The sequence below is a fragment of the Manacus candei genome, unplaced genomic scaffold (genome assembly GCF_025592945.1).
Source record: "Manacus candei isolate 608988 ecotype Guabito, Panama unplaced genomic scaffold, ASM2559294v1 h1tg000043l, whole genome shotgun sequence".
Classification (NCBI taxonomy): domain Eukaryota; kingdom Metazoa; phylum Chordata; class Aves; order Passeriformes; family Pipridae; genus Manacus; species Manacus candei.
Window position 1 is genome coordinate 3,857,673 of NW_026138091.1, and position 18,338 is coordinate 3,876,010.

Below are 18,338 nucleotides of genomic sequence, written 5' to 3' on the forward strand. Positions count from 1 at the left end.
GAAAGAGGAAAGAGATTATTTATCTTCAAAGTGTAAAATTGAACTTGCTGCAAAATTGATCAGATATCTTCAGACTTGGAAATACCCTATGGCAATTATTGATCAAGAGGAGTGAACGTGCCACAGACCAGGTTTCTGTGCCACAAAAAAAGGAGGAGAGGGGACGCAAAAGAACTTCCATATGTTTAAGACATATATAAGTTTGAAGTACACTCAACTGCTGAGTTAACAGCTGCATGAGCTATTGCAGCAATGTGTATGAGGATAGACGATCTTCAGGAAAACATACCTGGCTAGATTGAATGCATCATCGATTAAGCCTGCTCGATTACTGACAGAGATAACCTGTGAGGGCCAAGCACAAAAATTGAACCATTTAGGGTGATGGAACAGTGAAGGTTCACCTATGAAAGTAGATTTTAGGGATGAGAATAGGAGCTTACCTCATGGTTCCTTGTTAGCTGATTAATTAGCAGTCTCCAATTCCTAATATCATAATTAACTCTAAAGTAGCCAGTCTGATTGATGTTCCCCAGCAACCAACCTGCCTCTTCAAAAGCAGGAATTCTGTGGTGTTCTGGAAACAACAAGAAGGGAAGGGGTTTTGGTTTTAAATTTAAAAATTATAAAGACATATCAGTGAAATTTTCTCCTTCTTTAAGTATACACGAAGGCAGTAAAATTAAGCGAAAGACTAACAAAAACATTGTGCTTGATTAACAATAATCTCCTTTATCTGTTCTGATGTAGAGAGATGCCAGCTGACATTCCCATGGGGACCTTTTACCCACACAGAACGCCAAGTATGCTTTTTTGTCCCCTGGAAAATATTATTTACGTGAGAAGTACACATCTTAAGTTTGGTACCCTCATTCTGGTGATGCTAAAACAGCTTTCTACAACTGTAACTCAAATAATTCAACGGATATGTTATAGAGAGAAGACTAAACCTGTGATTAAAAAAGTAAATTCCTAAGTATTTCTGCATGTATTTGATGAAGCTTTTCCATTGGATTCTAAATTAAAGTATTCCCAGTACAGCTTCTAGCTACTAACCACTGAGAGGCTGCTCTTTAGAGCTAGAACCTTATATCAACTAACCTGTTCTTCATCTTTCCTCTCATTTTAAGAAATCACTTCGGGGCAGAAAGTCTAAATTTATTACAGTATTTCTACAGTCAAGTATTCCACAACTATTTGCAGGACTAGGGATTTCAACAACAAAAACACGTTGAACTCACAATACACACTTTTGTTTCACTATGGAAAGAATTACCATAGGATGAAGCCTCAGGCTTTAGTGTTTCTTGAAGAAATCTTCAATCTAGTAAATTATTCTGACAAAACTAATCATGAACCAGAACTCACTAAAAATTCCAAAACTTTTTTTTTACTATAATAAAATCAGTTTGTACATTGTTGAAGGAACAGTTTTCTCAGGTATTTTAAAAATAAAAAAGAAATACATAAAATTTGTTATAAATGTAATTCCATCAGGGAATTGCTTAGTATGCTTGAATTCCCTGAAAGTAACAATCAGGAAAAAAGTTAACAACGTGGTCTTTACAATTCGCACATGTTATCTAGTAAACAGATTTACTAAAGAAAGTGATTTGTTTCAGTCTTTCTTATAAAAAAAGTAATTTCTGAGTAAATAATAGATGACTAGGACTACAAATAAAAGTTATGCTTCTCCCTCAACTAAGCAAACCCACAAATAACTATTATTTTAATGTGCAATAAATACAAAGATCAGCAAGACCCCAATCTTAAAGACACATAATTATATGTGCAAATTCATGGAGCTGCATCATGCACATGAATTTAGACAAAAAGCTGCAGGATTAGAAAATAAAGTCCTCATCTCTCCTAGGGAGTTCTGAAATCATTCAAACATCTTAAAAATACACTTCTTAGAAATATTAAGCCTAGAATAACTCAGTTGTTGCCTACTCAATTCAACTGTTATTGCTCCTTTAGGGTTTGTCTAACAGACTCTTACCAGCTCAATTTAATTACTCTATATAAACAAATGAGAAAAAAAATACAGACCCCTGGGTTTAGTGAAAATAATCTGTGATAAAGCACCAAGTGGACATATTCTTTAGGAGCCAAGATATCCTGCAGAAATTGGACTGAGAAAATCAGAATGAAGTCCTACAACTCTGTGGACTTCCCAAGCATTCATACTGTCAAAGCACCTAAGCTGCTTTTGCCACACAGTCTGATTTGGGACAAGGTTGTAACACTGTGTGTCCCTTCTTCCACAGGGGTCTAATAAACACTGGGCTGTGCAGCTCAGTCCTTAGCAAACTCTCTTAGATTGCTATACTGAAATTGCTCTTCTGTTTAAATCCTTTTTTCACTGGACCCAACATCAGAACCACCCCACTGGACCATGCTACTTAGAGACGACTTGAATCCTGTTTCCTGTGTAAACTTATAAAAACATTACTGTAGAAAAATTATATGAGATTGTAACAATTTACACCATAGTGATAAAGGCATTTTCTTAGAACAGATTTGGATCAAATATCTCCCGTAAAAAAAGGGAGAGAAGAAATTTGAATCCAGATCTACTCCATCCTATTTATTTTTCCCAGTGTGGCACTTTGAATACAGCCTGTCACCCCTAAACACCAGCTATATTCTTTACCAACATAGTGGGTTTCTTAAAGAAACAGAAAAAAGTACACACTTCTGGATCTAGGAGACACTGCTGAGGGAAAGGATGACTTTAAGAGTTTCTCTGGGTTTTTAGGGGCATACTACCATGGTAGGGTCAGGAGCGGGCTGCTCACTCTGGGCAGAAAATCCTATCACCTTAATGCAGTACAGCCTTCTGCCCATGTTCTTCAGTTGCAAACTAGCCTCTAAATACCACCATTCCTGAAAGCAGCTACTTTTGACTGCTTAATCCCCACACCTCTATGATACTACCTAAAAGCATACCAAATGGGCTATAAGCCTTTCTTAAGCATTATCTGGGTAAATAAATTCATTAAATGGAAATTTTCAAAATCAGATGTAACAGAAAAATACATACCCTTGTTCTTGTTTCAGTATTTGAGGAAATTACTTCTGCTTTAATAGAGTATTGAATGGTACTTGCCAGTCAAATATGACAAGTTCTAAATAACCTATTTCATAAGTAACAGCTATGCAACATCCCCAACACACATGGCATTAAAGGAGAATATCTTTCAGAAACTTGATGGCATTACTGCTGTTTTGGTTAGTTTAAATACAACCATAACCACTTGCTATTATTTTCTGGTAAGACTGCTCATGTGTTGACTTTCTCCTGAAATATGGAACAGGAATCTTTCACACCTTCTCAGCTAATATAAAAAGGTGGTTATTTCAAGGAGCTGCCTGATGCATGTGCTTCACACAGTTCTATATTATTTAGTAGAATTTGATATTTGTGTTTGTCAATTCTCACATTTTCCTATAAAAGAAATTCTTTGTTTTGGTGATTATAGCATTAAAAATGTCTATACACCTGGGTAATGTCTCCACTTACTAAAAACACATTTATTAGTCTCCTGTTAAAAGTATTATAGTTAGGGAAAAGCTAGTAATTCAGTGTTAAATTCTGTATTACAACACTCATGACTTTCTAAACAACAACAAAGACTTAATTTGAAATGAAATCTATCTTTGACAGTTTTAGTTCACCTCTTAAAATTCAATCTAAAATATATATCCAGTTGTATTTGAGATTAAAGGGAAATTTTTTTTAATCTTCTTTCATCAGAAAGTGTTTTTCCATGGTTGTGTTTTCTCTGGATACCTCAGAAAACAATGCTGCTCTGAAACTTCCAGTTTTGCCACATACATACAGGAAATATTTACAAGGAAATGTTTAAGTTTTATGACATTTGTTTTGAAGGAAGAAAATCAGCTAGGGTCTTATTCCCAGTTTCTCTGCTCTCAAAGTGTGAGACAGTCCTCCAGCTGGTGCTACCTGCACGTGGCTTGAAGTTCTGTGCTCTCCCAGCTCTCGAGCAACTTCAACTCCTTCAAAACCAGCAAAAATGATGGAAGTCTGCTCCTCCACATGGTAACCCGAGCACCATGTGAGGCAAGTCTGGGAGAAGGGCACTCCTCTGGAACTATGTCAGTGCTGCAAAGAGCATAGCTAAACACAGTTCCACTACCATTTCAAATGTTCAGACTCACAGTTGTTATTTTAACTCTTCATTTTATACAACCCCTAGCATACTAAGAAATTGGCTTATGCTGGGAGAACTCACTCCATTTTGTTGCAAAAATAACTGCACAAGTGTAGCAAAATTCTATGTCAAGAACAGAAAGTGAAATTTTTCTGGCAAATAAAAACGTTCCATGAGGAAATTCATCATAATCCCAATATTTTGTGAAAAGATACTGACTAACTAAATTCTACAAATCTTCTTGCTTGAACTTTTCATATGGGGAGAAGGAAACCAGAAAAAAAAATTCTATCTCACTTGCCATGTAGCCATAGCTCCATGATGAAAGAAAATGTTTTGGTATAGGGAATAACACAATAAATGAAGGTCATCAGGAAATATGATCAAAATGATCAAGTTCTATCTCACATAATCTTTCCTCAGACTACCCTTCCATCCATTAACATTCCTATATGATGGAACTGCTAAAGTCTAAGGTGATACACAGTGTAAGCAGCAGTCTTCTGTCTCTTCCTCCTGCTTTTGAAAGATACAAGAGTGGAGTCTGGAAGCAACATAGGTAAAGCTCAGCAGCTGAGTCTCCGAAAGGAAAAAAAAAGGTATTTTTCTAAAGCTACAACTAATGCTCTCTTTCCCGGTGGGCAGCTAGCAAACCCCAGCTCAGAAGCATCTGTCTCCTACAAAACACTTCATGGAGGAGAATCTGACAGTCAAGAATCTCTACAGCTAAAGTAGAGATTTAGCTAATAGGAGGTGGCATAGTAAATTGGGACTTGTTGTTGGAAGTCAATTTCCATGGTGAACTTCCTTTCCCCCATCTTATGGCAATCCTGAGGAGATACAGCAGTCTGAATAGCAGTCATTTTATCAGAGGCAGAGAAGTTCATCAGAGGAATATTTCCCCAGAACATAAGAAACCAGTCAACAAACAGGAGGTGGGGATGGAAAGGACAGACTGTAAAGCTGTGTCAGTCAGTTCAGCAACACTTACTGAGTTGCATGGAGATGTTTCCTACTTGGAGACTGAGCACCAGAACAATGATGCCCAGGGAACAGCAAGTCTGCCTTTATCAAAAGCCCTGCTCGCCTGTTGAAAATGGATGCTACCTAAACCTCCTCACTTCAGGTCATGGTCAGTTCTTCTGCATTTGCCGAAACATGACAGGTGAGCCTGTGCTTCCACACTTAGTATGCCTTCAGCAGCAATTGCCAACACCTCCCCACAAGCCCAGCTAAGCAGTCATCTTGTGAGGCTGTAATGGGTTCAAAGCCAGTCCTTGACTTTTTATCCACTACTTTTGGGGGGATCCCAAAACACTGTGGATACATGGTTATAGATTATTACAGCAACCACAAAAGAGGCAACTTATCTAGGCGAAACAGAAACAAGCCCTAGATTTATGACAAAGCAGAAGTTTGTAACACCAATGATTTCCCCAGTGGTAGTGAAATTTATCATTCAGCAGATCTGCAAGACTAAGGCACAAAGAGCATTGCAGCCACCTTAGTGTGATATCTCTGACCTCAGCATGGATAGGAAGGTTAATCATAAGATATCTCCTTTGTGACTGGTTTACACTCACTTGAAGCAGAACACCCTCATCCATGGCTATAGGGAGTGAACAGGGAAAAAGTGGTGGTGACCTATCTGTGCAGAACTCTGAGAGCAAACAAGACAGATCCATTTCACACACCAGACAAACTAAGCGAGTAAAATGATCATCATCTGGTGGCAGGTATATGAACTGATGAGTACAAACATGGTTACAAAAATGCCACGGCTCACTGGGTAAGGAGAAGAAAGACTGGCAGAAGCATTTGGAAAATGAAAAGCTTCCAAAACTATAACTACGTACCTTCCACAAACAGGTGGGAAGAGATATATTGAAAATGAAACATCTTGGAGACAATAAACTTCATCAGACAGTTGCCAACGTCTGGCATTGTCTTCCCTACAGGATTTGCTGCAAAGGATAATGAATTACATCTCAAAAGAGACACTGCATAGCTGTAATTTCCAGAGCGGGCCTTTACTGAAGAGTGGACAGAATTAGCACTGTTGCCAGCAGCTGGGATGATCTACAGTTATCTGAACTAATCCTGCTCAGCATATTGAACAATCACTTATCTGCATGCTCACTATCTCTGGTATAGAGCCAGACACTGACAGGATGAGTAGAGAGCAGCAACTCAATCACCCTACATTCATGTGGCTCTCACAAAACTGGATAGCGACCTCTTATCCCTTGTTCATGAAAATGCCAATTGGCATCCTACAATACCTTGATGAGGTCACAGACTCAAAAAGGATGCAAAAATCAGCAGTTCTCTCTCTTGCCTCTCTGGATGTACATGAAGGAAAAGACTCTTCCATCAGCAAATAACCATCCTAGGTGAACTCTAGTGCAAGGCAGGGGATTTACTCCCCTGAGATATTATTTGAAATACCAGAAAAAAGGAATATTTCTTGATGGTAATATATGTAGCTATTTCAAAATTGCTATGGTTTTGTTTCTCTCAGATAACCCACAGACAAGGTTCATTTTATTGAAAAATTTAAGTGATATGCCAAGATATCATAATGGTAGTCATTAATTTGAACCCTCTTCACTATTGGCAGCAGAAATGAGGTCTGTGATCACTAATACATGGCAAACAAAAGAGAGCTGTTCATTACCTCCTATCCACTGGAAGCTCTTCCAGCATGACAGTTTGGTTAAAAAGAAGGAATTGCCTACTCTTTCCTCAAAGGGCACAGAAACCATCCTCGTGAACAGCATTTATTCCAAACTTGATTTGAGTATCTCATTCAATTATACTCAAATGAAGAACAATGTGACCACTCCCAATCTTCCAAATATCCTTTGGAGTAGTTTGTTTCACCTCCAACTTGCAGAGTTGTTCCCAGACTACTCATTGGGACAACACTGAAGTTGTGTCCTCTGTACAACAGAATGTCTTCATGATTCTTCCGGTCCACAAAAATCAATCCTGGGAACTGTCCTTTGGAGTCTCAGAATCCCTCCCACATCCCCACAAAACAAACATACCAGCTGCAGAAAAACTCCAGGAGTAACACAAAATCCTCTATACCAGCCTCAATACATAACAGCATGTACAATGTACACATTGAGTACATTCAGGGATGTTCTTACTGACTTTTTATGTTGAGGAATTCTCCAGCTGAGCTAGATAACGATAAGTAGAAGCAAGAGGACATGCTTGATGTAGTCATAAGTTTACAGCCTCATTTTCAATGAGGCACAGTAAGTGAATGAGTGAGTGAAAGTAATGAGGACGAACAAGGATAATGGCAATAGATCACAGTGCCATTGATTTGCTATACAGGAGACAGATGACTCGGAAAGGTTCCTCTTTAATTTCTATATAGTAGCCACCCCAAAATAATTGCTTACACTGGCCATCATTAATTTGTTGATTTCTTGAAGGCATTCCAATAGGAACAGTAGATCTTAAAAGAGTGGGTAGCAGTTTTATGGACTTGTTCCTCCGCAGCACTCTGCATGCAAAAAGCAATGAGGAACCATCTGTGTAGATAACAGTGATATAATGAACTTTGAAGGTAAGAGCGAAGGGAAGGAGGCATGCATGTGCAACCTAATGAGATGAGATGAGGTGATCAACTCCCTCTGAAGTCAGTGGGAATCTTTCTGATAACTTCAATGAGAGTTCAGTCAAGCCCTAAAGGACAAAAGTAGAGCAGGTCATTAACGCAGGCTGTGAAAGTGCAAACAGGTTTGAAGTATTTCAGAGATGTTCATATTAAAAAGTATGGCCAATGTAGTAAGTTTCTGAGAAGTGAAGCAGCATCTGTATGCTCTTACTAGAGTATACAGGTACAAAAAGTGCCCTGATCACAGGCACATTTCTAGATCATTATATCATGGGAGCGGTATAAAACATGTTGCTTTCTCATAGGCTGTAAATGATCAGGGTAAAGAAACACACCCTATACCACTAGAAATTTGGAGTACTCAGATTTCTACTGATCACGCACCATACATCTCCATTCCTACTGGCTATTGAGCTCTATGTGACTAATATATTATAGTAACTTATAAAAGAGGAAAAGAAGGCTCACACAGGTTTGACACCCTCATCTCTCCCAATATATTTCTATCAGAGGGAAATCTCTATACCCTTCTAATTTTACAGGAAGGGATCGTTTCTCCCTGTACAGCCCATGTGTCAAGGGGATGCGTGGATCCTTCTTTTCCCTTCCATATAATCCTTCTATTCAAGTGTCCATATGTCTTCCCTCACTCTCTTCAATTCCAGTCCAAAATTGTCAGACAATGTAGCATGAAGTGCTAAGGAAATAAATATTTCAGGACATTGCTATGGTGGGATTTTTTTTTTTTTTTTAGGTGATAAAAAAACACTGGTAACTAGCACTCACTGTCCTCAGGACAATAACTATTACTGTTATGATCATGTAGGAACTGAGGAGGAAGAAAAAAAGTAATAAGCAGAATAATGCACTTTTGAGGTCCAGCATATGGTTATCTAATAGAGAGAACAAATACTTTTGATAGATCAATAAGGAAAATTTTAGTTACAGCAAACATTTCTTAGCCCTGGTTCAGACCACGGATCAGAGTCAAAAATTATAGAATTCTAAATTTACTAAATCATACTCATCAGATGCTTTGCTATAAAATAATACATTTCACTTTCACCAATCAATAAATGAATTGCATTCATCAATGATTTGATATGTGTTGCCAAATATAAAATACTTAGCATTTAGTTACATATTTCTATGTAAAAGCTTTACATCATACTGTCTAAATTCTGCAATAATTATAAATCTAGCTTGTTGCTCATCTTTCATTCCTCCTCCCTCCCTTCCCAGCTCTCCTTTTTTTTTGTAATTCATTTTAAGTAGTTAAACCTGGGTGCAGAGCAACTAAACAATTATCTAGGATCAATTCCAAAGAAACAGTTGAGGAAAACACAAGTATGCTTTATGAGATTCCACTGGGAGGAAAGTTTATTTTTACCTGATTTGTTAGACACCCATATAATTGCCTCTGATGAGATGTGGCTCGTATTTCCTACTGCAATTGTTAATGGAATCTGCCACAAGTAGCTGCAAGACAAAGGAGGGGGAATCTAAGAACAAAAATACTGAACTGATTCTTCTCACAGCAATCAGGGATCATGTCAAAGAAATCAAAACACAATTTTAGTAGCACTGTAAAGATCTGTGGATTCTAAGAAGTTACTCTGATTTTGAAATGCATTTGCTATTAGCAATAAAACAATGAAAAAGTCATTCATTTAAAAAAACCTCCTAAATTATATTTTACATTTTTCACACACTATCATTATATGAGAACTTTTTTGCAAGGCTTTTCCTAATTTTACAAAATGATTCGCAAAAGAGGAAATAATGATTTCTCATATAAAGAAGAACACTTTTTTATATTTTCGTAGAAAAAGACTACCAGTTTAAAAATAACATACTCTTCTAGTAACTTCTGAAAAAGCTACAATTAGCTTTCCTTGCTGCTGGTTTATAAAAACAAAATGAATGGGATGGATCTCCACTTCTTTGCACCATTTATTATCACCTGTGCATATGCAAACTTGACAAAACTTGCTGCATGTGGTTTGGTGATAAACTGGTGTAATCAGACCCCAAATTCCTTATAGGGTATTAAAAATTGTTTCTCATTTGGATTAAATGTTATAATTTACCTAAAATTTTTATATAACATCTTTTTCTTAATAAGTAGAAATTGACTGCATGAAATCAATTTTTGGGGCGAGGACAGAAAGGATGAATTCCTGCATGTCTTCATGACCTCTATTCCTGAACTCTCAAAAGTACCATTTCACCAGTCAGTGAAAGAGTGGACATTTCCCTGACAGGCCTGCCACATCATTTTGTAAACCAGTCAAGAGGAAGCACTCAGTAATGACACCACCTTTGCTGGTCTTTGAGTAGGTGGTCTAGGGGGAGTATTTATGCAGTTAAGCAAGGCAGCATGGCAAGAGAATGGCCTCAACTCAGATATCACTGTATACTTCCACTTTGATACCAGGTACATAATTTTTGACCGATTGCATTAAAATAGTGCGAGTGTGGGCCAGTTCTTGATGTCAGCATCAGCTTCTCTCCTGCTAGTATGCAGCATTGCAAAACTAGCCTATGGTGCTAAAAAACCAATTGGTTTTGCTCCTTTCCACTTATCCAGAAGCCTAATGCACTGAATTACAAAAATTACAAACACCACCCAGATGTTCCACAACTGCAGTCAACATGGGCTGGCTTGCCAGGGTGGCATTTGCTGGCCTGACTTGGAGTCTGGGGAAGAGAGAGAGACCCCTACTCTGCCTCCACACTTTGCTCCCGGCTCCCCACACGTTTGCAAAGAGCCCTCAGCACGCACAGGGATTTGTATTACTTAGAACAGAATCATGTGTGCTGGGAAACACTTGATCATTCAGCAGCGATTCAGCAGAGGGGGAGATATTTGGGTAGCCATACAGCTGAAAGAGCTATGAATGATAGTAGAAAGGAAACATGGCATTTATTACCAAGTGGGAGAAGAAAAAGGTTCCATGTCATTTTAGGTTCTCTGAGTGTTGGTATCATGACTGGGAAAACTCAGATCTACTCCTGCACTGAAGATAAGCTCCACATGAGTACATGCCCTGGCAGACATTTTTTGGATAATTGAGCTGTGGCATTTGAAGGTGCTTATGGCTTTATCAGTCTGCCCATTCCTTGTGCTGAACATTGACACACTCCATAGCATGGCCAGCAGAAAAGAATGTCCACTAGGTGCACAAGCTTCTGCAGTTCTCTATCTGGGGTCCTCACACAAAGTTACCCTCCTTGTAGGCTTAACCAATATTCTGGACTGTGAACTGGAGCAATGAGATGAAAGTGTGTTTTGTATCCTGCTGCTTCTGCTACAGTGTCAGTAATTTCTGGGTTCAACAGGTGAGGGCACTCAGGGAATGCTGCAAAGTGATGCACCAGATTATATTCACTACTCTCTTAACTACCTTATACCTTACTAGACATTCACTAGTGTCTGTCCAAAAAAACTCCTTGGAAATATATCACCTTTAAAACCATATCCAGTTCTAAATACTTGGTTCTCCAGAATGAAAAAGATGCTGGAAAACTGTGATTGAGAAAAACGAGGCAAAATTTGCATAAAGCTTTTACATTATTTGAAAGAACAGGAACACTGGCATATGAAAAAAAATAAAAACTGTATTTGCATGGAATTTTTATGACCTTTCAGCTCCTACTGAAAAAGCTAAACTGCAAAATAAAAGATACTGAGAGCTGTCTATGTAGATGATTTAAGCACATATATACACATTCACAAATATTCATGTATGAACATACACATGGACACCTGTTATTTTCAGAAGGAATTTCATAGAAATGTATTTTGCACATTGAAGTATCTATACAGAGAAGAATTTTATATTACTTGACATTATTTTGCCTCCAATTAAGATAAATCCCACTGAAATAAGGGCAGATCCTTCTCTGAAAGGTGATCCAGCTGTCACAAAAGCTACTCCTCAGAAAATATGTGTGGATTTAGTTAGGGAGACTAGTACTGGCAAATTTAACTTTTATCTCCCCAATATGAGAGACCTCATGATGTTCTTGGTGCTCTCCAGAACCTCCAAATCTCACTCTCTTGACTATTAGTTTCCCAGGTGAACCACGGGTTTCCTTTTAATAGGCATCTCCAGAAACATATTTTTCCTACTTTATTGCTGCTGTTCTCTCTGTTTATCTGTTTTCTCATTCCATTTCTCTTCATTCTCAGAGAAACTTCTGCTGCTGTTGCAGAAGCAGCTGTGGCCAACTTTTTCTATCTATGTGAGAGAGACGTATCTGGCTCACTTTTCAAGACGACAGCTTCCACTCACTGAGTGATCTGTACAGACTTTGTTCTCCAGGTGTGACTGGGAAGAGGCAAACTTTGTTTGCACTTTTCTATCACAGTATTCTGCTTTGTCTGTGAGTAGTGTAGACCTATTATTAATATTTTGGGAGCACCACCAGTGTGCTCTCAGTATGTATTTGTCATTAAAAAAGAAAAGGAAAGGTTCCCGGTATTTCAGATTTTGCACACCTCTTCAACTACTTTTTCACGTTAATGAATGTTTTTGCTAAGATGTAAACCCATACATTTTCAAGATTCGTTACGGTTACCCCCAGTAACCATAATGTGCCAAGCTTCATGTAGGCATTAGCTGGCACTGGTGAAACCCCAACCATCATCTTCTGTGACTCAGTTTCTCTGGCATTAATTCAATTGTGCAAGGTGATGTCAACTGAGCTGTCACAGGGTACTTGAGATATCTGCCATGGGTTGTTAGATATGACAGAGCACCTAAGGATGCTCCCACCCTTGTAATGGCAGCACAAGGCAAAGTAAGACACCTTAGAACACCTTGAATGGCACCAGTCATCTGTGCAAGCAACTAAATGGGTCTCTCCCTCCACTTGATGTTGACCTCTCATAATTAAACCTGAGTTTCCCAAGGAAACTGTTCAAAACCAAGCTGCTTGTAAGAAAAAGAAGGCTTCAGCACAGATTTTCAAATACAGTATTTAAAACAGGCACTGCTGCAACATTTTATAAGTACTGTTTTAAATAAGAACTTTCAGTTTACTGATTCAAAAAAATGCAGGGAGAAGTTAAAATGACTGAAACTGAAATGTAAGGTAGTGAAATTACAGAACTGAAATGAATGTTCTAAACTAATTATTCCCCTATTTTTGCTTTGATTTTTGTCCTGATTCAATAGAGGGAAATGTTTTGATATGTTGAAAATTTCTGTGGGATGGGAATCCATTACTTGTTCATCAGTAACACTTACTAATCTTTGTAAAGTATTTTGAGAACATAACAATCTAAGACCTTATATCACTGAGAGATATGATTAAAGCTATTTAACTCAAAGTGAGGCATAAAAATAGTTCAAGAGTAAAAGGCATAAAACAAGAATCCAAGAGTAAAACTGACTGGTTAAAACACCTACCCCCTTTTTTTGCCACTAGAACTTAATAACCAAAATACTAACTCAGTCTCTTCAGTTAAAGATAACAGTCTGGTACGTCCAGAGTGGGTGAAGATGAGAAACAGAGAGCAAGAACTCCTTGGCGTTAGTTTCCTGTTCTCAGCTCTCTCCAGATGGAAATGCTGGAATCTCATGTACACACACATATCTTAGGTGAGCAGCACTGAGTCTGAGGAGGGGACGCTTTCCCAGTGTGGCCCTTGCAAACATTGGTGATTCTCTGAATAAGTTAGGATGCTGATAAGCATTTCTTATTAAGGGAATATTTTGCTATGAGCCATCTGCATGAACGTATGTTGTTCGGATTTCAGGGACAAAAGAACACAAAAGCAAAGTAACAAGAAAATCTGACCTTTCAGAAAGCAAGTAAATATTATAGAACAAAAATTAAAATTTGAAGATTTGTACTTTTCCTTTGGTTGAATACTTGGCTGATCTCCAGAGACATATACAAATAGTGGCTAGTAAAAGATGCATTTAGCTGCATGACTGCAAAAGTTTCTGGCTAATAACCTTAATGCTTATTATAAATTAGAAGGCACACAAATTTGATAATATGAACTAAGTAAAGGATTGTGTGACATTAGGACATTAAATAAATATAGAAGGAAGAGAGTAGAGATCTCTCATTACTTCTGATGCCTTAAGCCCCTAATTTTTTTTTTATTTTTCTAATATTGGTAAGTCTTATAAAGTTTTATAAGTAGATTTTAAAAGCAGCAACCCTCCCTCCTTTGTCCCTTGTCCCTTTCCCTTTCTCTCTAGCACCCTTGTTTACACATTCCTTAACCCTCTTACCCCATTCTATGCTCCCTATATCACTCATACCCCTGAATATAGCAGAAATGTTTAGTCTTTTGTCAAGGCAAGGCCTAGATTGTTGGCAGAACAGCATATCAGGGCCTAAACCACAGAACACAGTAAAAAATTGGGTAACTATGTACCCTTTGTGCTCTGAGGGAGAGGAAGATGGGATGAACAGGGGGTCCCGAAAGCCCTCCGACTCAATTCTCAGGGGGTGGACCTGGGGCGGACCAGAGTAAAGGCCACAGGGTGGACACATCTGGGATTGGATGGATGGTATTATAAAATGTAACATCTCAGGCACGGCCTGTGCACGTCTTGTAACATCTTAGCCTTGGCAAAATAAACCCTTTCTTATCTCACCCCTAATTAACTGCTCTGGAGATTTTTTCAGCACTTAACTCCCACGGCAACACTTCTTACCAAGACAAGTGCAATTTCTGTCAGCAAGGTTTGGAAGGTTTGGGCTACTGCTTCATAGTAGCCGGTATGGGGCTATTTTTTGGACTTGTGCTGAAAACAGTGTTGGTAACACAGGGAAACTTTAGCTATTGCTGAGCAGTGCCTACACAGCATCAAGGCCACCTCTCATCCCACCCTTCCAGCAAGGAGTCTTGGGGTGCACAAGAAGTTGGGAAGGGGCACAGCTGGGACAACTGACCCTAACGGACCCAAGAAATATTCCATACTATATGATATCATGCTCAGTATGTAAAGTTGGGGGAAGAAGGACGAAGTGGGGACATTTGGAGTGACCGCATTTGTCTTCCCAAGTAACTGTTATGCAAGATGGAGCCTGGCTTTCCTGAAGATGGTTGAATAACCACCTACCCATGGAAAGTGGTGAGTAAATTCCGTTTTGCTTTGCTTGTGCACACAGGTTTTGCTTTCTCTATTAAGCAGTCTTTATCTCAAGCCATGAGTTTTCTCACTTTTACTCTTCCAGTTCTCTTCCCCCATTTCAATGGGGGAAGTGAGCAAGTGGCTGCATGGGGCTTAGTTGCTGGCTGGGGTTGAACCACAATATAAGTCAAAAGAAAGCCTTTGTTTTCAGTGAATTTTGAATGTTAACATAGTGAAGGTTCAAAGATAATTTATTAATAACAGAAAACCTGAAAGTGTATTCAACTAATGTACAAAATTATGAGTTTTGTTGCAGTGATATCTGGAAGCATTTATTCCCAGGCTGAGATAAGGTGGTCATGGGAAACAAGTGAAAGTTGTTGAACAGCAGAACAGCTTTCAAGCTTCCTACTACAGAAAAAGATTACACATGAAGCAGAACTCAGCAGGATACAATTTTGTAAGCTACACTTTCTAGAGAGATTGTGTTGGGAAAGATAATTTAAAAGCATCACAGAGATTTTCCCAGGTTATTATATAGTATAGTACATCATTCAGTAAGAAGTAATTCAGGTTTCGGGGAAGCTCATGTGAATATTACAGGAAATCACATACTTTTATTAAGTGTGATTCTACAGATTGTTAGTTCTGTTTAATGGATAAGAAGCTGACAATATATTCATATTGTGAATATCATTCTCACAAGACTGAAGAACACAGAGATTTCATTAGATTTAATACGTGCCAGTAAAGCAATTGTAGGCTTTGCCCAGAGGCATAACACAACAGAATATGATGTTATTCCCTCTCTCATAAGTATTACACCTCCTACACTGAGACAGGGTGTCAAAGGATTCCTTGTACTCTGTCAGCATGGAAGATGGCACATAGGAAGGGGAGATTTCATTAACTTTGTAGCTAAGACAAATACAAGATGAAAAATGGATCAGGAAGAACAACATCAAGTAACTGAGATCCACTAAACACAGCTTGAGGTATTCACTGGTCATCTGCATATGCCCAGTGTGATCTTAATTCCTGTGTTCAGAGTAAGAACAAGAAGTTTAGTACAAACAACAATGAGAAACAGGTGAATAACACTGGTAAGGTAACTGATTAAGTTGGATTCCCTAAAAGGGGGATGAAAGAGCACACAACAGCAGACTTTTTCATCAAGTTACATATCACAGTTAGCCAACTTGAATTCAGAAAGGACAGTACATAGTAACTGGAAAAGGCCTGCTGGTGTCTGAATCAGACAGGACTTTCATGAGTCCTGCAGACAGAGAATTTCTGGCTGCAGCATTGTATGCAGTGCAGAAATGAAACAGTGGGGCACAGTAAGTGTGACACACAGTACATTAATTGTAGGATGCATATCAAAGGTTTGCTGGACTTAAGTAAAATGAGGAAAGGAAATAGTGCTAACATTGGGATCCTGGGGCTACAATGGTACTGTCCTCACCCAAGACTAACACATAGGAGTCCTAAGAGTAACAGATGAGTCAACAATAAAAAGGTAAGCTAAGGCAAAAAAAAAGGGACAGAGAAGTTAACAACACTGACTACATGACCAACCAGAAAAAGATGGTAAGAAAAAGGTGGAAGTGCTTACTCTAAGATCATTCTGCACTGTGCTGCGCAGAGAAGTTTCTTGCCCCTTTACAAAACTTTGGTGGACTTTGATGGGGTCTGTGAATTAAGGACAGTGTTCCAGTATAATCTTTAAGAAGCTGTATCTGCCTGTAATATAGACTGTAATTTTTTTCATCCAGGGGTCCAGACATAATTAACTTAGTGTGCAACGTAATACACAGTATTGTGTAAGCAGATAACAAAATTCCAAATGAGGAACATGTTACTTAAAAATTAGCAGTCTTCATGTTACCTTCTATACCAAATACTGCCAAAACCTAACTGAGCTTTTAGTATCAGTTCTGCTCTTCTTTCTCACTAATGCCTCTCCTATGGAGGAATTCAATTTTTTAGTCAGACCAATCTACCAACCAAAACAACCCAATGGGGTCAGATCTTGATAGGTGCTGCCAGGCAGAGAACGGCTTCACCATCTGATAGATCTGAATGGGCTCCACATATGAGGTGTCAGTTTTTTAAGAGTACTTCAAGTTTTTAACAGAAGTGAATTTAACAGATGTCTCATGGATGAACAGAAATCGATTTACAGAGCAGTCTTGCCTCTTAACTACTTGGAGATTTTCAAAGGCTCTGATTGGATGCGCAGTGGAATACAGCTAATATACATTTCAGAGGGAAGCAAAACTCTGGGTTTTGAGAGGTATTTGGAATTGTGAGACTATTATATTTTAAATACAAATTATACTTAGCCGCACACATGGATGAAACTATGGATAATCTTTATAGTTTGGAGAAATATTTAACATTGCATAAGAATGACTAGGAAACATATTTTAGTCTTGAGAGTGAGTTCTGCCTCGGTATAGCTGCTAATTTTATGTATTTGTCTATTACGTATGCTTTCATTTAGAAACCCATATTAAAAAGGCAATCATATTGGTATACTCTAAATGAAGGGCTGACAGCTGCTTCTAAGAACAACGTCTAGGATCCTTTAGGTTTTCTCCTGTATAAGAATATAAATACAAAGATACAGAGGAAAAAGTATTTTCAATGTCAGCATGGTGAAACATATTTTAGAGGCATGTATTTCAATACAATCATTGACACTACAATTCCTTTGTGGTCATAACAGTGATTAACATGTTAACAGCAATGTATTAAAGATGCAGATTTTTTGGTTTTCCTTTACTCTGACATAGTCCTAATTCCTTCTTTACAAGAATCTTTGGAATAATTTTTGACAATAAGCAAATCCTAGAGCTGACAAAAGGAAAAAGGGGGAAAAATTACATTCTCCAAGAGTCTTATGCCAAATATAATGCCTTTACCAATGTAATGACAACACAAATTCCTAAACATAAGAAAAGGATTCAGCGCTGTAACAGGAGTCCTAGCATGAAAGAGCTCAAGTGTGGCTCTGCACTGTGAGTCTGCCTCAAGATGACAGCCTACACAGTCTGTTAGAAAACAGCTGTATGTCTTTGGCATCCTATCTAACTTTGGTCTGGCTGCCTTTTTAATGGTAGACACAAAGTAATTTAAATGAGTAAATTTAAATTAAATTACCCAGTTTGAAAAGAAAAAAATGCATTGTCTGATAATATAATATAATATAATTATAATTATCTGATTACCAAACCTTCTATAAATTTCTGTGTAATATTAGCTTAATATTTCATCCAAAAATAAATTATAAAGCAGGTGGTTATAAATATCATGATGTTTTCTAAAATTGACTCATTTCAGTGCCAGTGCTAGCTGCGTACCTTACTAAATCTAGAAAAATGTTGTGGGCAAAGGACAAATACTACAAATTCTTTGTCA

General features: G+C 38.1%; 1 protein-coding gene across 1 annotated transcript in view; it reads right to left on the reverse strand.

Annotated features, from left to right (window-relative positions):
• TRHDE (thyrotropin releasing hormone degrading enzyme) overlaps positions 1 to 18,338 on the reverse strand; it is a 201,578-nt gene that overhangs the window by 40,059 nt on the left and 143,181 nt on the right. The window contains exons 10-12 of the mRNA XM_051795952.1: positions 9,203 to 9,291; positions 444 to 577; positions 290 to 345 (exon numbers count right to left, since the gene is read on the reverse strand). Of these exons, the coding sequence (XP_051651912.1) occupies positions 290 to 345; positions 444 to 577; positions 9,203 to 9,291 (279 nt within the window). The remainder of the gene's footprint in view (positions 1 to 289; positions 346 to 443; positions 578 to 9,202; positions 9,292 to 18,338) is intronic.